Here is a 25,756-nt window from a genome sequence, read left to right as displayed (position 1 = left end):
TTTAAGCAAACACACTAATTGGACAGGCTGTCCAATTACTAAAAAATATTAAAATCTGTTCTAGTAATTGGACACACTTACATTTAGGGTTATTTTTCGAGCTGATAAGAAAATCTCAATGTATATAGATATTTCGTAGCCCCTCGCATTTCCCTGAGAAGTTTCTTCCCGAAATTCACAAAACTTGTGTTAAAAAAATGCCACCGAAAGATCACTGTTCCTTAAAGGAAGTGATAGTACAAACACGCGCTTTTGCGATTTTGAGGTGACTTCAACTAAGAATTATAATTTTGTAAGTAGAGCCAACTAGCAACGGAAAAATACAAATGCAGTAATATAAAGAGGAAATGACAGAGTAGATCTGTCTCCTTCACACTTACAGAAATGCTTAGCTAATCTTATTTTGGGAGTTTAAAGTTGAGGTGTCCCATAGCTAAACCTGTCCCATTACTATAGCAGTCACCCTACCTACCTAGGTCATTTCAGTGCAAAAAATTAAAGATATGTTTGCATCGGTAGCAAAGTTAGGTAGGTTGGTATCAACTTTAATCAATTTTTTATTAAAATTATCAACATGAATTTCATTTTTATATTCGAATTTGCATGGCATAATAATAATAATATGATGTTGCTAGAACACAGTGGTCGAGCGGGCGGCGGGGCGGCAGCAGCGTGCGAAAATCAAACATACCGTACCTATGTGAAATGTTCGTTGACAGTGTCTCTTTTTGGACATTTCACACACGGGGTGGCCAAGCACTATTGTCATTTATTATAATAATAAAATAAATGTTTGTTGTAATAAATACGTAGTTTCGTAGACTCTAAGAAAAAATATTAAAAATCTCTGCTTACTTTTTTAACAGCCATTATTGTCAATTAAGTAGGTACCTACTTATTAATCATATTATACATATAAATAGGATTTTTTTTATTAAACTTCTTGTTTCTCGAGATTTAATTTAATGGGAGGAAAGCAAGTTCTTTAAGCTAAACGCGACACGATATCTTATGGATATTTTATTAATTAATAAAATATAGTATTCATGTAATAAACATTATCGTAGCGTAATGAGTGGTTAATTTTTTTTTCTCTGAGGTAAGTAGGTACGTCAAAGGATGGGTTGTAGTAGGTAGATGTACGGCTCTATTCATTGTTCTATTTACCGTAAAAAATATTATTGAGTTTAAAATGAGAAGCAATGCTGCCAGTTCAATCAATTAATGTAGGTCGTAATGCATTGAAGCTTGGGTTTCCAAAAATACATTCTGTTTCATTCTAAACGCTAGTGTTAAAAGAGCTCTATCCGTGAAAAACTGTCTGTTGATAGCTTCGAACGTAATTCTTACAAATAGTGGCGTACGTGAGAGGAGTGGCGGCCATTACATATTTGTACTAAATTTTGGTATATGCACCTCACATTAATTTTCTAATCATCCATGCGATTACATTTTAAATGTCCATTAATGTGAACTAAAAAACGAAATAAACTCGGTAAACTGTGTAAGAGATGAACAGTTAATGTGCTGGTGGCCTGTGTTTGTTGCAATCCAAACAAGAAAGTTTGTTTACGTGATGTAATATTTGACATTAAAGTGTAAATATCTACAATTAAAAGCCATGTCTGGTGATCCGGATGGCCAGGAGGATGCCTCCTCTGGCCACAATGGCGGCGGAGTTAAGATTCAAACTTTCCGGCCGACGTGGGATGAGTTCAAAGATTTCAATAAATACGTGCAGTACATGGAGTCGCAAGGCGCACACAAAGCTGGTCTTGCGAAGGTAATTCCGCCAAAAGAGTGGATCCCTCGTAAGAGTGGTTACAGCCTAGATGATTTAGATATAACTATACCCGCTCCGATATGCCAGGTTGTCACCGGAAAGCAAGGACTGTTCCACCAGATAAACATACAGAAGAAAGCTATCGGCGTAAAGCAATTTTCGATTATGGCGAATTCTGCCAAGTATTGCACCCCAAAGCATTCGAACTGGGATGACTTGGAAAGAAAGTATTGGAAAAACGTGACTTACGTTGCTCCAATTTACGGCGCCGACGTAAACGGAAGCATTACCGACACAGACGTCAATGAGTGGAATATAAACCGTCTCGGTACAATTTTAGACTACGTCAACCAAGACTACGGCATCGAGATTGACGGGGTGAACACTGCGTATTTATACTTCGGCATGTGGAAGACGACTTTCGCTTGGCACACCGAAGATATGGATCTGTACTCCATCAACTATTTGCATTTCGGGGCACCCAAAACGTGGTATGCGATACCTCCCGAGCACGGTAAAAGATTCGAACGTCTCGCGGCAGGTTTTTTCCCAACTTCGGCGCAGACGTGTCAGGCGTTTCTGCGCCACAAGATGACCCTGATATCTCCCCAAATTCTCAAACAGTACTCCGTCCCCTACAATAAAGTCACTCAGACCGAAGGTCAGATAATGATAACGTTTCCGTTTGGCTATCATGCGGGATTCAATCACGGCTTTAACTGTGCCGAATCCACTAACTTTGCCGCCCCTCGTTGGGTTGAGTACGGCAAACGCGCCGCTCAGTGCAGCTGCAGCAACGACATGGTGAAGATCTCCATGGACACATTTGTGAAAAGATTCCAACCTGACCGGTATGACCTGTGGCTCAAAGGGCAAGATGTCGGGTGTCACCCCGAGCAGCCGGACCGCTTCGCCGCCGCGCCGCATCCCACCGGTCAAGACATCCTGTGCAACAAGAACAATCAGGAGTTGCCTCAGTCTTTTGTCGAGGCGGAGCAGCGCATCAAGGAAAAAAAGCGGCATCCGGCTCACGTCAAACGCGCAATGGCCCGCGGAATGGCTAGCGGAGCCATACAAGTGTCGATATTGGGAGACGAAAGCCAAAATGACGAAGAACTGGCCATGAAAGAGGGCGATCTGGAGATGCTAGTGAGCAGCACTCCGGCGGCTCCGTCTGTTCTCAGCTATGACGACTTCGGAGCTGACGAAAATCAGTTGGAAGCCTTGGAAGACATCTGGCTGAAAGGTGGCGAAATGGATCCCTCCGAGGTCACCGTCAAGGATGACGGACACTTCGATGACTCCGACTACGACGGTAAGAAGGGTCTCAAAGACTTGCCCAAGAAGAAGCGTCGCTCTAAAAAAGATTCAGCTAAAACCGCCAAAGGCGAAAGTAAAGCCAAGATGAAGAGCAAAAAATTGTCCCTCGACCAGATCAAAGAAAATGAGAAAGCTGTCAAGATGAAGAGCAAGAAATTGTCACACGACCAGATCAAGGAGATTGAGAAAGTTGTTTCTCAATGGGAAGAACTGCCGGAGCTGTCAGATAAATCTGGACCGCCTACGCCCAAGCACTCACTCGCCCGAGATGAGTTGCCACTCAAAGACACCACCGGTTCTTCCAAGGATGTGAAAAATAATACCGATGGCAAATCTAAGTCGAAGAACAAACGTAAGTCTGACTCGGAACCTGGTGAGATCAAACAACGGAAGGGTGCTCCTCAGGCCAAGAATAAAAATATAACCGCATCCGCTAATATCAATAGTTCAAAAATTGTTAAAGGAGAAATGGATGTCAATGTAAAGGAACCGGTCAAAGCCAAGAATGAGTCTAAAGTCAACGTTAAGAAGGAAGCGGAGCTCCATAACAGAGACACATTGGTGCAGCCCAACTCTGTGAAGAAGGAAATCGTAGATGAAACAGTAAAGACGAGTAGAATAGTAGTACCGGAATTGAAGAAAGTCATCAAAGTGGAAAGCGTAAATATTCCGAATAAAAATTACACCCCAACCCCCGCGAATGCTATCAAATATCCCAAGACAGATTCGCCGGCAGGCAACATCCGTCCGCCCACATTATTGAAAGCCACCCTGCTGAAGGCAGAAGTTGCTGGCGTTAAGAACGACCTCAAAATAAAGAAGACTCCCGCTGATTACCAGAACGAGTTCTACAAATTCATGGATCAGAAGACCTGTCACATTCGAATAGAGCCTTCGGCGCCTGACAAGGCCGAGAGTAAGTCTCCGCGCAAGGCCAAGCGACCGCGAAAACTGTACCCTGGTCCCACCGCTGACGAGTTGGAGAAAGTGGTCGTGGAGCCCGTTGCCCCTGCTGCGCCTCTCCGATTGAATGAGGACGAGATTCAGAGATATTCGCCCAGTCACCTCCAGAATCTCGCCGGAAATGCACCCGCCCAGTCATTCTCCGACACAGAATTGGGCCGCAACCTCATCGCTCGAGGGTCAGTGCTAAAGAGGACCGCAGAGTCGGCACACCTGGGAGTCTACACCGACAGGGAGCTAAGTGCTATTGTGCCCGAGCATCGTGAGATTCTCAAGCGCCACGAGGAGATGTCCCGCATGGTGAAGAGCAATGATGCGTCTAATGTCCATTCGCCCGGCGGGTGGACCCCTGGGAACGCTCAGTCGCCCGACTATTCCAACCAGCACGGCCATCTACAGCCGGACGGCAGCTATCAGGCGTATGGATTCACCAACAACTACCATCTTGGCAGACAGGACGGGTGGAACGCCCAGTACCGTCCGCAGCAGAGCGCGTACGGGAGCGATCCTTCGCAAAACAGTCAACCCGGTTACATGTCCCACGGCGAGCCAAAAAATCACTTGCAAAATCAATCTCAGACACATGACCGAATGCACGGTTCAACGCGGAGTCAGCCATCTCAAAATCAAAACATTGCAGGTGCCCATCAAAGTCTGAGGAGCATGTCGAGTGCTCCGGAAATTTTTCGTTCATCACAACAACTTCGCAGCGGGGCACAATTTGTCCCCACTGCATCCGGGGTGCATGACACCCGCAACGACTCCCACACGCAGACGCGAAGCTCGCTACAACAGCACACTAAAGACGGCGGACCCACACTCGGCAGTAATAGTTTCCTTCAAGACCGCATCCCAGTCCATGGTACCACTGAAGACCGCGTAATGCTGGGTAGCATGCCCCTCCATCAGAGTTCACAAATGCGGAGCTCTGGCAATGAGAATGCGCACACCGCCCTGCACTCGCACCTCCTCCGAGACCATGTCTCTCTGCAGGACTCGCAGGCTTATCAGCATCACAAAAGTGACAATTTCCAACGGGACAGGACTCGGAGTGGAGTGAATGTGAACGATACGAGCCAATGGATCTACAAATAAGTTGATGTTTTCCTCTCTTTTATAAAACTGGTGTCATTTGATGTAGTTTTTGTTTTGTCATAATGTTAATAGACCCCGAATTGAATACATGTAAGTGAATTAACTAGAAGTATATAATAGAGCTCCTATAGGGCGTGCACATCATAACGATTTTGTGATCGCTCCCGTTGGTTTATTAGATACATAGATAATAATTTTTAATTCACACATGTGATTAAATTAATTATATTCTTATTCCTGCGATGCTATCGATGCTGGCTGCTGTAAAACGCTGTCTCGAATGTAATTTAATTATGTATTTATCTTTCGGTAAGTATGTATTTTAGACCATAAATTTCTTTCAGGTTAACAGATTGAAGCCGTATCTTCAAGCCTCCGGTCCCAGTCTCCAAAACCCCTACATCCTTCCGCACGCAGACACTTCAATTGTTTGTTTGACCCCCTGAAAGATATTACAATTTATAATAAATTTCTTTGAAACATTTCAAATAACTAACTACATTTTTATAGACTCATTACGATCACTACTTATTCACAGCACATCTTGTGGATTAGTTTATTAATTTGTTTTGATCTAATTTATATATTATGTATTGTGCTTTGGATTATAGTGCAATTATTTGACACTGTTCTAGCGTTCACATTAATATTTATATTATAAATAAGAAAATTGTAGTATCTATTACAAAAATGTTATAATTATGAACATGTCATGTAATGGTTCAAAGATTTTTTTTGTGTAAAATGTGTAAGTGACCTATTTCACTCATGGCTATTTATGAAATTGTCCACAAATGGAAATTTAGGTTTTTCACCTTCAATTTTTTGATGACAATTTTGCCAGTGTAATTTACTTTATAATAATTATGTAAAACTATTAACATTTGATATTCACTGACAGAGAATGCTCTTGAAAATTTTGTTGCATATAACTAATAAATGTAATTTTAGTCAACGAATTCATATTGGTATCTAGATAGTAGAGACAACATCTCTCAGGTTAATGCAGCGGAGGGAGCTTGCGAGAGTCAGATCGGAGCGGAGGTGCCCAAAACACATATCGGGTTGTAGTGTTGAAACTTCTTTACTAGACGATTAGACATTTTGATATGGTAAATTTCATCAAAATGTCACAAAGACACTCAAGTATTATATTATGTAGTAATAAATAAACAGTATGTCAGTATTAATCATACCTATATAACAAATTAAGGTAAAACAACTAAGAATTTCCCAAGAGAGAAAAACACTGAGGGACCGGTCGCTTTCGAGATTAGCTTCTGCTTCGTAACTCTTGATTGAATGATTGAATTTTTGATTAAAATTATTCATATTGTGACTTTGCTAACGACACTTCAATGTGATAAAAAATGCTAACTCTCATGCTAATTCATAAGCATGAGGGTTGAAAATGAGCAGTTTTGAAAACTGGCTTTTTTAGCAATGTATTAATGTATATTATAATTCCGGTCTGTAATGTGTAAAGCTCTTAATAGCTGTAGCTATTTGGAGACAGAGACTAATACGTTTTATTGAAAATAATGTGATTGTGTCACTTTTTTGTTTGTAATATGCGATTTTCCGTACATTTGATTTGATTTCTTATATAATGTATTTTGATATTTATCTAACACTAGCGTGAAAACTGCAATGGGATTATAATTATTATTATTAATAGAATCCTATGTATATTTATTTTATATAATTTAAGACTGACCCTATAGTTTTTTTAGAAATTAAATTTTAGAAATTAGCTATGCATAATGTTTTTTTTTCGAAATATCAGTTATTCTAACGTATATTGATCTCTATGCAAATGCTAATACTTTCTATTTTGAATAAACAAGAAAATAAACTTTTTTAATCTACTTAATCTAATTTCTGTTTTTTTAACGCTGTAGTAAACCTTTTAACATTATTTGAAATAATTTTAAACTGGATAGTAAATGTATATACATATATGGAAATGTTGGACTTATATATTTAAAGTAAACGATTGTTGCAACCAAGTATAAAGTGAAAATTTTTCTAAAGAGATCCGAGTCTTTTCAATGTGAACTCTTCCAAATTGTAGACGGGCCAAAAGATCATGGCTGTTACGTTATAACGCTGAATATCATGTAAATGACAAAAGTGAGGCCAGGGCGCATTAATACACGAAAGATCGGCGGAATATTCAGTTCTGTAGATTGCCGCTATGACGTCACAGCCATGATGGTTTGGCCCGTACATATAATCTTCATAAAATTTTAAGGCATCTGAAAGTCATCAAAGATCTTCTTGATAGCAATATATTTATTTACAAACTTTCTTGGGACAGTTTAGTAGCTTAAGATAGATGATAATATAGGTAGGGTGTAGTCACGACGATTTTCAATTCAAATTTTTGATTATGTACTTCTGGAGTCGTTGAAATTGGTTTTGTGATTTTGTTATTATTGCATTGTACTATTCATTCATATTGCATTCACTGTAAACAATATATTCTGCAATCCATTCCAAGTAGTGTTATTTGTAACTGAAGTTCGGTTTAAATTTATCTATTACATTATTTTGTATCCAGGGTTTGGTATATTACTCTAAAGAAGAAATTATATAAGGCCTTCGGTAGGTCCTAGCAGTTGCAAGATTGCGTGCATTCGGTTGGGTATGAGATGTTCGATGTCTTATTAGCATGGAAAAATATCCTATAATTGAAGACTTATTGCAAGTATTCTTTTTGAATTGCTTCAAGGTTCGAATACATTATCATCACATTATGTGCTGCCATGTACTGTTACAGTAAGCTACCACTACGGGAAAAAGATGTGTAATGTCGTTTTTCTTGGTATTCAAAATGTTATCAGACCGATGCTCCTATCCTGTAGCACATTTTGAACCTTTAAACGAACATTTTCGGTTGGCAAAATCTGTCGAAATGGCCAGAACAACAATGAGGACACCTCATGTATATCGCGCTACATCGCCAACCACATGACTCGATGAACGTTTTATATTAGGTTCTGAATGCCTACACATTTTCGACTCACATCAAAACGCGTTCTTTGTTTTTATTTTTTTCTCTATGGATTTTCTATTAAATTATTATCTATGGTCTGTTGGATGGATGCAATATCGCAAGAAATTTTAACATACTCACACGTAGAAACCGTTGAAATTACTGTGAATAATTAATAATAATAGAATTGGCATTTTCCATAATTGAATTTGTAGAGATAGTGATCATTCAAAATATTCTGCGAAATGACGAATCCATAGAATAAATTTGTTGCCGTGACAGCATGTGACGTGATCATAATGTAATCGCAGCATTAGTGACACAAATTTGAAGAAAACCTTTCATATAAATTGTAGATGATACCTATTCATATGAAAGTGAATCTGGAGAGAGATTACTTTGATGATTTAATTAGCTGCAAATCATTGTGCATTATATAGCAAACTTTGCACTAGTCACTAACTCTGAGATTGATTTGTCAGGACTACACTGAGTTTTCCAAGCGTAATTTATTTTTATTTTTTAGAGTTAATTTAGATTAATAACTGCAAATAACAATTTCTTTATTTACAAACAATGGTGTCTTACTTTTTTTTTTTATATAGTTACCAATTCAATCATCTTAAAAATGTCCTGGAATCGGTATCAACTGTACAAATCGTTCCTATTCAGCAATTCAATCTCTTCGGTTAACACAAATACACAAATTCACTTCTATTCTAACATTCCAATGAGCATCATCATCCATCCATTCAATGAACTTATTTTTATTACAAAACATTATTGCACCAATTTTATATTATAGTGTACGACATGGATCAGATCACTTCGGTATGGGGAATGTTTGATTAGAAATAAAACAGATTAATCATAGGATAGACTTAAATAATATTTTGTGGAAAATTCATCTTTGTTCAAGTCAGTCGTGATATTTGGAAATGTTTTTTTTTTTATTAAAATTTACTAAATCAACTGCAGTTAACCGTTTCTTAAAATTGTTAAATGATCCAGTATGGAGTGGTTTAGAGATGGATTTATATTGATTTTCTTCATTCTTTTTTAAACTTGGCTAACTTTCTGCTGGTGAAATGGATACTCTAAAAGAAATATACTTTTCTTATATGTTTTCAATAAATTAATTCAATGATAAAATAGAAGTTATTCGTGGTTTGTTATGATTTGTATGTGTTTTGATTTGAGATTATAGTAAGCAAAGGATTTATTTTGTGCAATGAATGTAATGAAAATTCAATATTCTAGTTTATAACTACTTACTGTGAGTGTTCAGACCACCTGAAAATATAATTTTTTAATTTCATACCTGATTCATCTCTGTTAATTTTCAATTGTGAATATGCATAAGTACCTATCTAGATCAATTAAGATTAAATATATATGTGTACAAATTCCTTATTAAAAAAGTGTTGGATAGTGAAATACGTGTTTTTTTTTTTTTTTAAATATAAACCATTGTAAATTTTATCAGTTTATAGTAATGTAATGTGCGCAAATAGTCCTGGATAACTACTAAAAATTTCTTGTGCATATATAAACAGACATGCGATAAGTTTGAATTGAGATGGCGTAGTTGGTAGATAGGCAGAAATTTTCTTGTGGAGGTCATAAATATGACGTACATTTTACAAATAGAGCTTTTTCACACAGGTCTTGAAATGACAGGAGATCCGTCTCATGAAAAAATTGCGTTTCGCTTCAGGAATAAATTATTAATTAAATTCACTTACATTAGGTACATATTATTTTTTCTTAAAGTTTAATTGTGAAACTTGTCGTTCGCCTGGTAACGAATAATATTAATGAACTATAAACCCCTATTTTTATAATGAATTATGTTTTTTTGTGTTATTGTGCTACAGTTTTGTTTTAAAGTGATTTCAATTTCAACCTTTAGTAAGGAGACTTGGTTTTTTATTGGGTGTTCCTGTTAGACAAACAATTGTCTTTGTTTTGTTATAGCTTGCACTGCATCAATGTGCACACTTGACTACCGCTGTAGACTTCATACCGGGTAACAGGTTTCTGGCGTGCACTTTCCTAATTGTCAATAAATTTTACATGAACGTAGGTATATTTAATTTTTTGGCTTTTATAAAAGTCACAAATTCTTGAGTACATTTTTAACCCTTTGTTGCCTAGTGGTTTCTCAGTGAAACCATCCGCTATTATTTTTGTGCTAGTTTGGAGAACCCACATTTTTTTATAATGACAAACAATACAGTCATCTGTATATTAAAAATAAAGTTCACGATCTAAAAATCCTATATTAAATATTTTTAGTGGTGTCACACGAAGAGATTTCAAGCAGAGTTTACACTATATTTAATATACCGAAATGTCTGGTAAGTTTTTCTAGGTATTGTTTATATTATGTTACACTGGGAAACTATGACTAAGTAAGACCAGATCCTGCAAGTTCTACAGGATATACCTTCAGGATCTGAATCGGAATATAGTGATTCTGAAGACGAAGAGGTGATAATCAATTCAAATTTCGAGGGATATATTCGAGGAAAACATAAATTCTATTAATGAAGAGCGGCTAGAAGTGGACGTACAGCACAATGTTTGTCTGCTAAGGACTTCAGGTGGAGAAAACATCAGGGTGCTTATATTGAGCCTCAGCCTTTCAGAGAAAATACTGGCTTAATCATTCCAGAAGAAGAGTAAACTCCCACTGACATATTTTTAATACTGTCACATTATTTTCATAGAAAACAATTTACTAATTGTTAAATATATGTTTTTTGTTCTAGTTGCCCAGTGGTTAATACGTATAACCACCTTAATAACTGGACTATAAATGTAAAAAAAAGAAAATATTAATTTAATTTATAATAAATACATGTTGTTATAAAACCGTTTTTAATTTTCGTTTATTTGAATAATTTGAGGTCTTGGGCCGCAAAGGGTAAAATGAATGAAGGTATTGATAAAATTATAGTGTTACTGAAAAACTATTCATTCCTTCAACCTTCATCATTATTTTAGAGTAAGTCCGTAATAATAAAGTGTAATTGGCGTAAAATTAAAGTAAAACTTAAATTTATTATTAATTTAGGTCCATTTACCTGTATCATCCAACTTTGAAAATCAATAAAAACATGTGAATAATTTAAGCTATCATTTATTTACAACTATCACATAAAAATACATTAATAATGAAAGGCGACATAATTGTTATTGTTCACTTTACATTTTTATATTTTCCTCTCATGAAGTTGGGTAATGTCACGACACCGCTGCACGGAACTTGCCCTCTCATTTCACAAATGCAGGCTCTTTCACAAGCAACTCCAAAATTGGCGGGATTATCCTTTTTCTCTTTCTGAACACTTTCTGCCCCTAAAACCTTTTCAGACTTTCCTACAACTTTTATCAAATGCGCTAAAACATCTTCCTTCTTTTGGCTGTCTATATCAATTAAGATGTGTTTCCCATCGTCCATATAAAACTTTATAAACGGCGAAGGCGTCATGTTTCTGAAAGTTGCGATTTGTACATTTGGATTTTTGTATTGAATCTGCGGTAAGTACCAGAACACAAAGTCTTCGGCTTCGGCGTGATGCTCCCCAAAGATATTGTAATTTACCGACATGATTTTAATTTTATCTTTGAACACTAGCTTACCGGCTGTTAGGTATTGCATGGTACGTCGTATAGGTGCTTTACCTATCATGAACGGCATGATGAGTTTGTGTTATAATTAAATCACAATAATAATAAAAGATATTAAACGTCCGCAGATCACCCGTATAAATACTATAAATAAACAAATGTGTCAGATATTTGAGGTTATGTGAATTCTGGCCAAATTATCTATGGTCTGGCCCATAGATTATATATAATACCTGTGTTGCCATATTTTCAAAGTGGAATTATAGTACCGATCCACCAAAATTATAGTATTTCGGCAAAAAATATAGGTGATTAACGTCTCCTTTTTTTAGACAAAAATTCAAATAGAAGGTGATTAACGTCTCATCTTTTAGACAAAAGTTCAAAAGTTAGTATTTTAGTCCTCCCGAACAGCTTTAGCGCTATTTTTTTTAATCTATTTTTCCGAATTTTCAAAATTATAGTATTTTAGGCGTACTATACCTGTTTTATATCGTACATAGTACGCAGGCCAAAATTATAGTACAAATACTATAATTATAGTACGGTTGGCATCACTATAATAATACCTAACTTAAAAACAAATGTTCCCGAATTCTAATGCTACGAGTCAATCCGACATTGTTAACAACAACAATGACAAAAGTACACCACAACAAAGAAATAAACGCCCCCCTTAAAATGCCACAATTTATTCAGAGTAAATATTTTGAAAATAATATTCATAAAATATGATAATCTACTCTCTTGCGGTTAAAAATGGGAGGAGCTTGTTAGTTCACAGTTTTAACACGTACCTAACCAAGATGTTCTTTGAGTATACCTACCAAATTTGTTATATCTATGGCTGTCAGACAATATAGCAGTGTTGCCAACAAAAATTTTCAAAATTCAGTAGATTTTTGGTTTTTTTCTTCAAAATATCAGTAGATTGACAAAAATGTATGAAATTCAACGATTGTGTTTGGTGAAAGCGTGCATATTGACATAATCTCACAAGTGTCTTTTAAAATATCATATAAAAGTGACTTTTATTCATCACAAATATCATAATAAAATTTCTTCCTGACCAAAATTTCAGTAGATCTACTGAAATTTCAGTATACATGGCAACACTACAATATAGATTTATTATAGTAGGTATCAGTGATGCCAACCGTACTATAATTATAGTATTTGTACTATAATTTTGGCCCGCGTACTATGTACGATATAAAACATGTATAATACGCCTAAAATACTATAATTTTGAAAATTTGGATAAATAGATAAAAAATAGCGCTAAAGCTGTTCGGGAGGACTAAAATACCTAACTTTTGAAATTTTGTCTAAAAAAAGGAGACGTTAATCACCTTACATTTGAATTTTTGTCTAAAAAAAGGTGACGTTAATTAGTTTACGCGTAATTTTTGGAAAATGCAGAAAAGTATTCGTCATTCAACGCGTACTATATTTTTTGCCGAAATACTATAATTTTGGAGACTCGGTACTATAATTCCACTTTGAAAGTATGGCAACACTGGTAGGTATATAAAAGGAGAATATATCGAGGGTATACTGACACCTGACAGAACCATTGATATACTACTAGATGAGCAGTTCCCATACAAGTGGCATTTTAAAAATGTACCACAAAAGATCTAACGAATATCGTCTTATAATATTTCCTTGTAGGTATAATGCGTTAAGACCGTTAACATGGATTCCCGAATTTCACCCGTATTGCCCTGGCTGTAAAACTAAATTTGCGTTCTTGGAATAGTGAACCTAAGGGAGCTTGCAATGCAAAACATACAGAGCAAGTCGTCATGCGCTGACTATTAGTTAGAGTAAGATGCAAGCTAGACCGGGCTTACTCAGTAAGTTTTAACAAAGGCCGACTCGCTGAAAATCGGGCGTCATTTTAAGAAGCATAATATGATTCATCCAGTAGTATATCAATGGACAGAACGCATTAACTCAGTTTTTGCTGTTTTCTGTTTTAAATGCCAAAATGTATACAATTTTATGCTCTGCGTCCTGGTAAAACGCACAAAGGCATAGGATATAATGGTGAGAAAATAGAAACATTATTAAATCATATTGTAATTTTTTTATTCTGATAGAAAGCATGATAATGACCTAATGCGTTCTGCGTATACAAAATACAGGACTTGTAACATGTCGTATATTGTGTTTGCCATAAAGGTTAGTCTTTATAATGTAGAAAAAATGTTTTTAAATCATAAAGAAATCTACGTGGGAGAAAGCTTTGAAAAAAAAATTAAAGTCCTTTTTACGATTATCTCAGAACTTGTTTTAATGACTTAATGCTTTCTGTCAGTATACCCTCGATATATTCGCACAATTGAATAGACTGTTTTCACAAAGCGCTGACAACATTTAAAAAGATGTTCGTCACATCGGAAATGGATGATATTCACAAATCAACTACAACTCTGAAATGATCGATTTGCACTAAGGAAAAAGTAGTCTTCACGTATCAATATACTATGCTAACTAATTAATCGTAAAAGAATACAAACACTAAGAAAATTAGGTTTAATGATTTTAAACAATATTTTGGCAAACATAAATATGTCTTTGGTACCCTACTTTCAGATTCAAATTATGCTATAAGTACCTATTTCAAAACTGACGTTAATTAAAACTTAGGTAATTGTGCTGCAGATGCCCTCGAGGTTTTATATTTTTTTTTACGAAAACAGTTTATTGAATGTCGATAATTATAGTAAATACCCTTTTCTGTCGGCGCATAGGTTTTTCAATCCAATAAATGTTAATTTTAAATTTGAAATGCTCATACATTTTGATGCATCATTATCACAAACTAAGATTATATTAGGTAATATTAGGTTGGGGTAGGTTAGGTTAGGTTGGGTTAGGTTAGGTTAGATTAGGTTAGGTTAGGTTCCCCCCTGCGTCTGTCACCTTGTCGTGGTAGGGGGGCTCCCGCTGCCTCGGCAGCTTACTAAGAACAGACAACGTCTTTAACCCAAGATATAGTGTAAGGCATCGTGCTGATGGATGAGTGGCCTGTAGACGCAAAATAACAGGTTGCAAACGATCCCTCAGAGGTACCTGCCAACCCCTCTGAGTATTCTGGCTTATCCGGCTATGCGGGGCTCTGGTCGGATGGACCTCTCTTCCCTTGCCACTCGTGGGATCAACTATGGACACTTATAAAACAAAAACAAATACAACGAAGATGTGGGAGACGGTGGACTTGCTGGAGGCAAAGGTCACGTCCTTGATGGCGTACATCAAGGAAAAAACCAACGTCCACGCCCCGATAAAGGAGGGACTAGCGGTGATCACCAATGCGGTATTGATATTGGCTGACCTCCGCAAGCATGACACGGGCACCTGCCAAGACGTGGCTGAGACTGGGTCGAAGCTAAAAACCAAGGCTACCCAGACTTCATCACTCACGGAAGCTGGGTCTCCAAAAGAAGAGGAAAAGTGGCGCAAGGTCACTTCCAAGAGAACGGCCAAAGCAGAAAAGGCCAAGGAGGGGAAAAAAGAATCCATACCAAAGAGGAAATCACCAAATGGCCTAAAAGAAAAAGAAGACTCTAAAAACAAGAACGGAAAAGAAGAAAAGTCCCAGAAAGGGAAAGAAGAAAATCCAAGAAAAGAGAAGACAAGACAACTTCCTGGACCCAGAAACGACGCAATTGAAGTCAAAGCTGAGGGCAACGCCTCCTACGCGGAGACTCTCAGGCGCATCAGGAAGAACGTTGTTCTCCCGAATCTCGAGGTAGCAGGAATTCGACAAACCAGGAGTGGAGACTTGCTCCTGCAAATGAAAAGAGGCACAAGCCAAACCGAAGAGCTCGCAAACGCAATCACCAAGGCGCTGGGAGAAGGAGCTCAGGTGAGAAAGCTTACCCCCAGCGTCACTGTCGAAATTCGTGATATCGACGGAGCAACTGATACCATCGAGCTGATGGAAGCTTTGACGGCTGCGTCCCCCCAAATGGCAAAGGATGCAAAAGTCATCTCTCTTAGGCCTGCCTTTAGTGGCACCCAGTTGGCGGTCGTCAGACTACCTAGAGATGCGTTCGCAGACCTTATCAAGGGAGGGAAAATACGGATCGGCTGGGTGAACTGCCGACTAAGACCTCGGGCTCACCTCCCAAGGTGTTTCAAATGTCATGGATTTGGGCACCTCGCAGCGGATTGTACAAGCCCTGAAGACAGAAGCAAGGAGTGCAATCGCTGCGGGACGGAAGGCCACAAAGCCGCCGCCTGCACAAACAAGCCCAATTGCAGGACATGCGCCAACCTCAAAAAGAGCTGCGATCACCAGACAGGGAGCAGAAACTGCGCAGCCCTCAGAGCTGCATTGGAGGACAAGAAAAAGAAAAAATGATCCGAGTCCTCCAAATTAACCTGAATGGTTGCCAGGCTGCCCAGGACCTGATGGTGCAGATAGCTGAGGAGCGGCGAGCAGACCTCGTGATAATTTCTGAGCAGCATCGCAATGCCCCAAACCGGTGGTACTCAGGCTCAGGTTCGAGGTCTGCAATTTACGTGCCGACTACTCACTTACGCATCACAGGCGTCGGTTATGATAACGGAGGCGGCTGGACATGGGTAGAGATCGAAAAGCTTAGACTTTACAGCTGCTATTTCACTCCCAATTCTCCCATAGACGCCTTCGCAAATGACCTCAGACGCCTCGAAGATGACGTGAAAACGTCAATCCTACCTGTAATCCTTGCCGGAGACTTCAATGCAAAAGCTCCAGAATGGGGCTCATCGACAACAGACAGAAGAGGAGTCTTGCTCTCTGAGATGGTGTCTCACTTGCATTTACATGCGGCTAACATTGGTAGTCGTCACACCTTCGTCCGAGGCAGTAACGGTTCGGTCATTGATGCCACGTTTGCGGACGAATCGGTCGTGGGGGGAATCAGAAATTGGCAAGTCCTAGACGCATACTCCCACAGCGATCACCGCTATATCAGTTTTGATCTAGAAGCGTGCTTCACCAGACTTCAACCGAATCTCGCAAATACCGGTTGGGGGGTCCGAAAGCTCAGCCTGACGGCACTTGATGAGGCCGTTGCTGAAAGAAGGAGTGCGGTGCTAAGCAAACCACAGAGTGCTAGTGCTGAGGAAATTACCAGCGCTCTGAATGACCTTCTGCAACACAGTTGTGACGCTTCAATGCCCAGACGTAGCAGCCAAAACGAGCGACGGCCAGTCTACTGGTGGAACGAAGACATTGCTGAGCTCCGCCGCGAATGCCTTTCCTCCAGACGCCGGGCTCAACGGAGACCTAGCAACGACGACCTCCAACGGAATCACCAAGACCACAGGAAGGCGCTACGGAGAGCCATCAAAGAGAGCAAGGCAAGATGCTGGGCCGAGCTGTGCAGTTCAGTCAATGAAGATCCCTGGGGCATGCCCTACAAAATTGTAAGAAAGAGGCTCCGGACTGCAGTCGTAGATCCCTACCTCCAGGGTCCGGGCAATTTGGAGTCGGTAATAAGCACCCTTTTTCCACAGCACCAGCCCAGAAAAAGTTCCTGTGCTGCGATGGACGAGGTGATCAGCCCATTCTCTGAAGCAGAACTGCTTATAGCTGCCAAGCGCATAAAAACCGCAAAGGCACCAGGACCAGACTGCATTCCAAACGCGGTTATCAAACGAATCGCATTGACTGACCCTGAGCTGCTGCTGGCGGTTTTTAACACATGTCTGCGGGAAGGAACTTTCGCTTCGCCCTGGAAGAGGCAAAAACTAGTTCTCATACCAAAGGGCAAAGAGACGCCACCTGGCCCATCTTCGTACCGACCACTCTGCATGCTCGATGGAGCCGGAAAGCTGCTAGAAAGACTAATCCTTCAGCGACTCCAGGTGTCATTGGAGGATGAAGACAAAGGACTGTCACACAACCAGCACGGTTTCCGTCCTCGTCGATCTACCATCGATGCAATAGCGAAGGTAGTAGCGACGATCCGACTTGCCTGGCAAGGAAGTGTCAAGGCAAGTAAGCACGTCGTGTTGATTGCACTGGACGTCAAGAACGCCTTCAACACGGCAAATTGGGAACAAACCCTCAACGCGCTTGTCGAAATCGGCGCACCAGTGCACATCGTCAGGCTCGTCGAGAGCTACTTCACGGAGCGAGTACTCGAGTACGAGTGCATGGGCAAGAAGTGCCAACGTAACGTTTCGGCGGGTGTTCCACAGGGCTCAGTCCTTGGGCCAGCTCTGTGGAATGTAATGTACGATGGCCTTCTTAAAATCCCCTTGCCCGAAGAAGCGACTCTGGTTGCCTTCGCCGATGACGTGGCCGTCCTCGTCACAGCTAAAAAAACCCAGCTACTACGCTTTGCTGCAGAGGAGACTATAAGAAAAGTCAGAAGATGGCTTGACAGCAGAGGGCTCGAACTCGCTGTCTATAAAACAGAAGCCGTCTTTTTCACAAGGCGCAGAAAGCTGACGCCGCCAAAACTTGAGGTCGACGGCTTCGAGGTGCCGTTCTCCAGATCATTACGGTACCTCGGAGTACAGATCGACGACAAGCTGCGATTTGCAGAGCACGCAGAAAAGGCGGCGTCCAAGGCAACGAGAATTGCAGAAGACCTTGCCAGGCTGATGCCCAACATCGGTGGACCAAAACAAAAGAGACGGAAACTCTACTCCGAAGTGGTCCACTCCGTCCTCCTATACGGCGCCCCAATATGGGCCGATGCCACGAAAATAGAGAGCACGAGGCTCACTCTGGCAAGGGTGCAAAGAAGAAGTGCACTCAGAGTCGCTTCGGCATACCGCACGGTGTCGGAGGACGCCATCCTCGTGTTGACTGCCACCCCGCCCATAGACCTGCTTGCCAAAGAAAGGCAAGCAGTGTACAACGGTCAAAAAAAAGTCGACGCTAAGGAGCTGACCATGCAAAAATGGAAAGAAAGGTGGGATGCCTCCACAAAGGGCAGGTGGACACATCAGCTCGTCGGAAACCTAAACTCGTGGTGCCTAACAAAAGGCAAGGACATAGCTGCCTCCCTGAAGTAATGCATAAAAGCGGATTCCGGGGGGGCAGCTGAGAAGAGGAGGGGGGTTTTAGTGGGTAAGAATCCCACACTACCATCAGTCAGTCGCCGCTGACTGCTGGTGGTGTCTTAAGAAGATTTCCCCCCGCCGAAAAAAAAAAAAAAAAAAAAAAGAAGGTTAGGTTAGGTTATGTTAGGTTAGGTTAGGTCAGGTCAGGTTGGGTTAGCTTGGGTTAGGTTAGGTTAGATTAGGTTAGATTAGGTTAGGTTTGATTAGGTTAGATTAGGTTAGGTTAGGTTAGGTTTGATTAGGTTAGGTTATGTTAGATTAGGTAAGGTTAGGTTATGTTAAGTTTGGTTCAAAAAAGATAGTTATACAATCTCATGACGGCATCTGCGCCATATTTACCAAAATTTTTATCGATGAACCGAAAAAGATATACCTAGGTGGTGTTATTTGGTTATTTGGTTGCCAAAGAAAGGCAAGCAGTGTACAACGGTCAAAAAAAAGTCGACGCTAAGGAGCTGACCATGCAAAAATGGAAAGAAAGGTGGGATGCCTCCACAAAGGGCAGGTGGACACATCAGCTCGTCGGAAACCTAAACTCGTGGTGCCTAACAAAAGGCAAGGACATAGCTGCCTCCCTGAAGTAATGCATAAAAGCGGATTCCGGGGGGGCAGCTGAGAAGAGGAGGGGGGTTTTAGTGGGTAAGAATCCCACACTACCATCAGTCAGTCGCCGCTGACTGCTGGTGGTGTCTTAAGAAGATTTCCCCCCGCCGAAAAAAAAAAAAAAGGTTAGGTTAGGTTAGGTTAGGTCAGGTCAGGTTGGGTTAGCTTGGGTTAGGTTAGGTTAGATTAGGTTAGATTAGGTTAGGTTTGATTAGGTTAGATTAGGTTAGGTTAGGTTAGGTTTGATTAGGTTAGGTTATGTTAGATTAGGTTAGGTTAGGTTATGTTAAGTTTGGTTCAAAAAAGATAGTTATACAATCTCATGACGGCATCTGCGCCACATTTACCAAAATTTTTATCGATGAACCGAAAAAGATATACCTAGGTGGTGTTATTTGGTTGTAGATTTATCTACATCAAATAATAGGTATATTATGAACGATAGCAGCACGAATATATATACATTTATATTACTGCTTTAAACATTATTTATATTGACACCTAAGCATCATTTTTGCGATTGCCTTCTAATTAATTGTATTGTAATTGTAATTGTATTGCAATATAAGAAACGTCAAAATGGATTTTGTAGAGCTTATATTATATAATATATATAGGTTTTGTATAGATTATCAAACTGTTTTAAAATGTGGGTGTATATAGGTATTATTAATTTATGAAGAAAGAAACTGAAAAAATGGGACTAGTCATGCAAGCCAATAGGTACGCATCAATGAACTGTCAAGTCAAATGTGGCGGTTCGATGTATGCGTGCCCTACATACGACCGCGTCACTTGTGCGTGCATGTATGAGTGCACCCTCGGCCGGCTATGACTTGTCATGTGCGGGCTCTCATTTAATGAATAATTAAATGATGCCGATGCGCATCGATGAAGCCGTCATGTGCCATGTGGTTTCATAGCGGTTCGATGTAATAGTATGTGTGCGCTTCATACCATACGCGTCACTTGGTGCGCTTGTGTGAGTGCACTCGGCCGGCGAAACAATAGTCCATGCGCGCGCTCTCATTTGAAAGCATTGCCAATGGGCCACCGGCCGGTTCGAATCGGTGTAAAATTTTGTGTCTGAACACAGATTTTCAATTCGGCCGTTCGCTCGATCGTCCATGCGCGGGGTTGCATTGCAATACGATGGTTACAACTCCTCGATTGTTGACCGTACGATAGTAAATCGTTCATGCGCGGTAGGCCTTACTCCGTTAACTCCTCGATTGTTGACCGTACGATAGGAAATCGTTCATGCGCGGTAGGCCTAATTCCCAGACTTTAGAAAAGTATATTAGTCTATGATAGTATATTTATCGTCTATGAATACAGTGTTGCCATATCTACGGAAATTTCAGTAGATCTACGGATATTTTTTGCCAATATACTGAATTTTTGATTTTTTTTTCTAAATTCAAGAAATCTACTGATATTTGTGTTTCTCCATAATTGTAAGTTTACTGATGATTATTTTAATAATAAACTTGAAATGATTTACGCACGATCTTTTTTAATGTGTTACACTTCTAAATTGACGAAGAAAGCATTGTAATGCTTCAAATACACTCTATGACGATTGGTCATATATATGTCGAAAAACTCGTTTCTTATGTTGGCGTCCTGTGTCATAGGGTGTCACAGAGTGTAAATACGATGTCATAGCTGTCATACAATATGTATGTATAAGGCTATCCTCCCACGGCGCAACTGAAATCTGACGGAACTGGTTTATGAAGGAACTCATAAACTGACCACTGTGATGCTTCGCACACGGCGCTACTGAAACCCAGTTGAAATAATAATCACATAACCTCAAACTGTCAAACTCAACTATCAACCGTGTTGTACAAAAACTGACAACACGCGCGCTGCAGCGTTTACATAAGGTTATTTTGATTTTCCAATTAACATTTAACCAATTTTGGTAAGAAAATATGATTTTTCACCGAAGTCTAATGATGTTGGTACCACTGTTTTACGGTGACTGGAAACTTCAGAGACCGCGCGACTAGCATGTCGCATCTCTTCGCGACCGTTTTGAAGCTGAGAGATTCCAGTCTCGCCGTCAGCGAGCCGCCATTGAAATACATTAGCTAGATACTGGCTGGAATTTTAGTTTCAGTTCCGACGGACATAAGTTGCGCCGTGGGAGGATGGCCTAAATGTTGGAATGGCATAGATATGATCATAGACACTAAAACGCTCTTATGCCGGCGCTCCATTGGCACGCAAGTCAGACGATTTACAGTCTTCGGACTTTTTTTTCGCGTGGAGCACCCCAGGTCTGCGGACTTTTTAATCCGCAGACCAGGCTCGTTGGATTTCAAACATGTTTGATATTTTACTCGCCGAGCCGCTGAAATTCGTACGTTCACCACGCTTTACCGTCACATTATTTATATCTATGCCGACGGACGACAGCGCCATCATTATTTTACTGTCATTCAAAGTGTTCGGACATCTCACATCGATAACAACAATGGTAGATCTACGAGTGCATTCGAAAAGTTTCTTGGAAGATTTTATTAGTTGTTTTAAAGACAACCCATCGTTGTGGAAGACGACCAGCCCACTATACAAGAATCGTGATGCCAAGTCCTTGGCGTATGCGGAACTTTTGGAGATTTTAATCAAGGTGGAGCCGCAGGCAAGGGTCGACGATGTTAAAAAGAAAATACAGACATTGAGGTCGGGTTACAGAAAGGAGAGAAATAAAGTAAGGACATCATATCGAAGCGGAGCCGGCACAGACGCAGTTTATCTACCCAAACTGTGGTACTATAAAAATTTGGAGTTCTTGAACGACCAAATGGAAGGTACGTAGGAATGCTTTAAAGCTATTTATTATACACGTGCAGATTATGAAATTGTCGTACCTAGCTCTGAAAGTGACATCGCATTAGATAAGCTACTATTAAGCAATTAAAACATACAGCTATGAATCATTTCTAGTCACAATAAAATTTCTTATTCTTTGCCGAGGTAGGTAATAAATAATAATAATATATAGGTACGAGGGAATGCTTTAAAGCTATTTATTATACACGTGCAGACTATGACATTGTCGTATCTCTGAAAGTGACATCGCATTAGATTAGCTACTATTAAGCAATTAAAACATACAGCTATGAATCATTTCTAGTCACAATAAAATTATTTATTCTTTGCTGAGGTAGGTAAGAAATAATAATATATAGGTACGATCATGGCGGTGGAAGCGCGGCTTATTGAGTCGTGGTCGGGTCCCAGGTTCAAATCCTGGGTCTGACAAGTACACATTGAATTTCAATTTGTGTATGAGTCAGAGTATGGACCTAATATGTTGAGCAAGTGGCTGACATCCATTTCTCGTAAAAACAAAATCTGTCAATACAAACCTCCACTCCGTGGAGGTCCATATTATGATCGGACATGGTCGAAAGAAGAAGAAAAGAAATGATCATAAAATCAAAAATCGCTCGAGTTAGGTTCCTTCAGAGACAATCAATAAATCGTCAATCATCAATCAAAATTAATGGTACAGTTTGGTTATGAGGAATACAGCGGAAAACACATTTTGAAAATACCCGATATACTGGATTACACCAATTATACCAATATCAATATTAACCGTATGAAGGAATGGGTACTTAGGGGAGAGATAATAAAAAACAAGTTTGAGTATTATGTTGTATTTTAACAATTTACATTTTGTTTTACAGAATCGAGCTCAATATCCAGCATGGTGGACGATTTGGAAAACATGTCTCCTGATGAGAGTTACTCCAACTCGTTAAACAACGAAGATTGTATTGAGGTAAAACATTTTAACTAAATTGTTACATTGGTTTAATTTATCTATTGCTTATCATACTTTCTTGCCATGTGACAGCCCCGGTAGTATTAAAATATTTTTCGAAATCTCCTCGCGCTTTCTTAGCATTGGCAGTCGAGTTCCGATTAGTCGTTGCTTCCAAAGGCGCTAAGGTGTCCTGTGACCTCAGTCCGAGCTCTATTAAACCTGTCTCAGGATTTTCCCTATCAAGGTCATGAGAAGGAGTATAAGTATGTGTTGATTTGCGACGAAGAAAGTTGTGCAGCACACAGCAAGTTAATACAACTGTATTGATATTTTCAATTTTCATGTTTATTGGAGCTTGAAAAATGCGGAATCTAGCAGCTAAAATGCCAAAAACATTTTCTATAATTCGCCTGGCTCTGCATGTCCGATAATTATATATTCTTTTACTGTGATTTAATTGCCTTTGTGAATACGGCTTTATGAAATCGTTACGTAATGCAAAGGCTTCATCGCCAATATAAACAAATGGCAGTGCATCAGAATTAGCAGTAGGTTTTTTTGGTGCAGGTATTTTTAATCTGCCTTCGTCTAAACGTTTGAAAAAATCAGATTTTCTCAGTACGCCTCCATCAGAAATACGTCCATTTGTTCCAACATCAACATAAATAAATTCATAATTAGCATTTGCAATCGCCATCAAAACAATGCTGTGGAAATGTTTGTAATTATAAAAAAGGGAGCCGGCGCCTGCAGGTGGCACGATTGCAATGTGTTTCCCATCAACTGCGCCCAGGCAATTTGGAAATTGCCATTTACTATTAAATTCTTCTGCAATCGTCTCCATTTCTTCGTGCGTATCAGGGAACTGCAACAAAAAATAATCAACATTTTATTTACAGATAGAATATTCGCCTTCAACATCCACGTTGTCGACTACTCCAAGGTCGAATCTCAATAGAGCACCAGAACCCCCATCGTTCAAACGAAAAAAATCGAATGATAGCGCCAACAAAGTGTTAGAATTAATCACCGACAAACTAAGCAAGACTGAAGATGAATTTGATGTTTTTGGCAAAATGATGGCCATGAAACTACGATCGATGTCACAGGGACAAAGATTGCTGGCCGAGAAGCTGATGCATGAAGTTGCCTTTATGGGACAAAGTGACAAAATAATGCCAGCAACTACTGTTCATACTCAACCAGTTTATCGTATATTAAGCAAAAATGTACAAAAGCCGGTATAATAAATTAATGTTTTTTGTATGAATAAATATCTTGTAAAAATATTTGTTTTTTTGTTTGTTTTTATGCCTATAAACCTTAGCTTAAGCGATACAACAAATGGTAAGTATTTGAGCTATGTTAGCAAACCTATATTATTATGTGGCCTCATTTAGAAATCAAATTCCATGCTTGCTTTTCGAAGAATATGACTAGTATTACAATACATTCAACAGGAATAATTAAGCAGCTTGCTTACAGCCTATATGGAGAGTCCTGGCTAGGTACAGCATTCTAATGGTCTATTGAATATTTAGCATGTCAACGATGGCCTTATTTGTGACTATATATATACCTATCTCAAATGCATCTTGTCTGCCATTCTTATGATGTTGCCGTCTATGATTTATATAGGTAAAACAATCCACTAAACGTTCACTTTATAAGACCAACCAATGTCTACTTGTTAATGATATATTTGTAAATTTGCCCAACTTTATTAGATGACTTATAATATAATACACACCTTGAAATATTCTCCTTTCAAAACGTCAATGATGACTTGGCAAGTTTCGGGAATTATCTTGCCCAGAGTTTGTCTTCCAATCGCAGTTCTATAATGCAAGTCAGTGAATGTTCCGCCGGCAGCCAAAAATCGCAGGGTTGCACATAATCTATCATGAGGAGAAATAGCTTCCCTCATCATAGTATTTTTTTTTTTAATAAATGGGGAGACCAAATTATACAGTTCTGTGTATACATCCTCCGACATTCGCAAATAATTGCGGAAATCGCTCGGTTGCAAACGCAATTCTCGTATTAAATTTGTGTGGGATAATGTCGTTCGTTTCCTTATCCAATGTTTCACCCAGTATTTGTGTAGGTACACTTTGCTTCGTTATTACATTATCTGCCACCCAATAACCCAAAAAACATAAAACGTCGGTATCATTTAACGCCATCACGATTTAACTGTCAGATATACGTATATTATCTATGCTGTCAAAGTCGACTGTTTTACTCGTCAAATTAATTATATACTCGTTTCGTTGAACGTCTGTTGGCCAGTAGCAGAACGTAGAAAAATCTGAAGACTAATGCCGGCGCTCCATTGGCACGCAAGTCAGACGATTTACAGTCTTCGGACTTTTTTTTCGCGTGGAGCACCCCAGGTCTGCGGACTTTTTAATCCGCAGACCAGGCTCGTTGGATTTCAAACATGTTTGATATTTTACCTCCGAGTTGCCAGACTTCGTCCGTCGATCGCAAT

The 25,756-nt window shown here is 39.5% G+C and overlaps 3 protein-coding genes across 3 annotated transcripts; 2 read left to right on the top strand and 1 right to left on the bottom strand.

Annotated features, from left to right (window-relative positions):
* The first annotated feature begins 1,348 nt into the window (after window positions 1-1,348).
* Window positions 1,349-5,300, top strand: LOC147066983 (uncharacterized). The gene has a single exon (XM_085954563.1). It carries the CDS (start codon window positions 1,622-1,624, stop codon window positions 5,159-5,161), a length of 3,540 nt encoding a protein of 1,179 aa, XP_085810689.1. The 5' UTR covers window positions 1,349-1,621; the 3' UTR covers window positions 5,162-5,300.
* Window positions 5,301-11,300: 6,000 nt separating this feature from the next.
* mRpS25 (mitochondrial ribosomal protein S25) lies at window positions 11,301-12,003 on the bottom strand. The gene has a single exon (XM_085953846.1). It carries the CDS (start codon window positions 11,863-11,865, stop codon window positions 11,365-11,367), a length of 501 nt encoding a protein of 166 aa, XP_085809972.1. The 5' UTR covers window positions 11,866-12,003; the 3' UTR covers window positions 11,301-11,364.
* A 9,827-nt stretch (window positions 12,004-21,830) lies between these two features.
* Window positions 21,831-24,544, top strand: LOC147066981 (uncharacterized). Its single transcript, XM_085954294.1, has 3 exons — window positions 21,831-22,297; window positions 23,183-23,277; window positions 24,162-24,544. Exons 1-3 carry the CDS (start codon window positions 21,886-21,888, stop codon window positions 24,507-24,509), a joined length of 855 nt encoding a protein of 284 aa, XP_085810420.1. The 5' UTR covers window positions 21,831-21,885; the 3' UTR covers window positions 24,510-24,544.
* The last annotated feature ends 1,212 nt before the right edge of the window (window positions 24,545-25,756 follow it).

The sequence above is a fragment of the Rhyacophila brunnea genome, unplaced genomic scaffold (assembly GCF_057557595.1).
Source record: "Rhyacophila brunnea isolate RB1 unplaced genomic scaffold, BYU_Rbru_1.0 scaffold_4, whole genome shotgun sequence".
In the NCBI taxonomy this organism is placed as follows: domain Eukaryota; kingdom Metazoa; phylum Arthropoda; class Insecta; order Trichoptera; family Rhyacophilidae; genus Rhyacophila; species Rhyacophila brunnea.
This window is presented reverse-complemented; position numbering and strand designations above follow the sequence as displayed.

What these genes read in the sequence shown, in the direction of transcription:
- mRpS25 (XM_085953846.1), bottom strand. Translation starts at nt 11,865, where the DNA reads ATGCCGTTCATGATAGGTAAAGCACCTATACGACGTACCATGCAATAC.
- LOC147066981 (XM_085954294.1), top strand. Translation starts at nt 21,886, where the DNA reads ATGCCGACGGACGACAGCGCCATCATTATTTTACTGTCATTCAAAGTG. An exon ending in CTTGAACGACCAAATGGAAG is followed by an intron (nt 22,298 to 23,182) that starts GTACGTAGGAAT and finishes TTTGTTTTACAG; the next exon opens with AATCGAGCTCAATATCCAGC. An exon ending in ACAACGAAGATTGTATTGAG is followed by an intron (nt 23,278 to 24,161) that starts GTAAAACATTTT and finishes TTTTATTTACAG; the next exon opens with ATAGAATATTCGCCTTCAAC.
- LOC147066983 (XM_085954563.1), top strand. Translation starts at nt 1,622, where the DNA reads ATGTCTGGTGATCCGGATGGCCAGGAGGATGCCTCCTCTGGCCACAAT.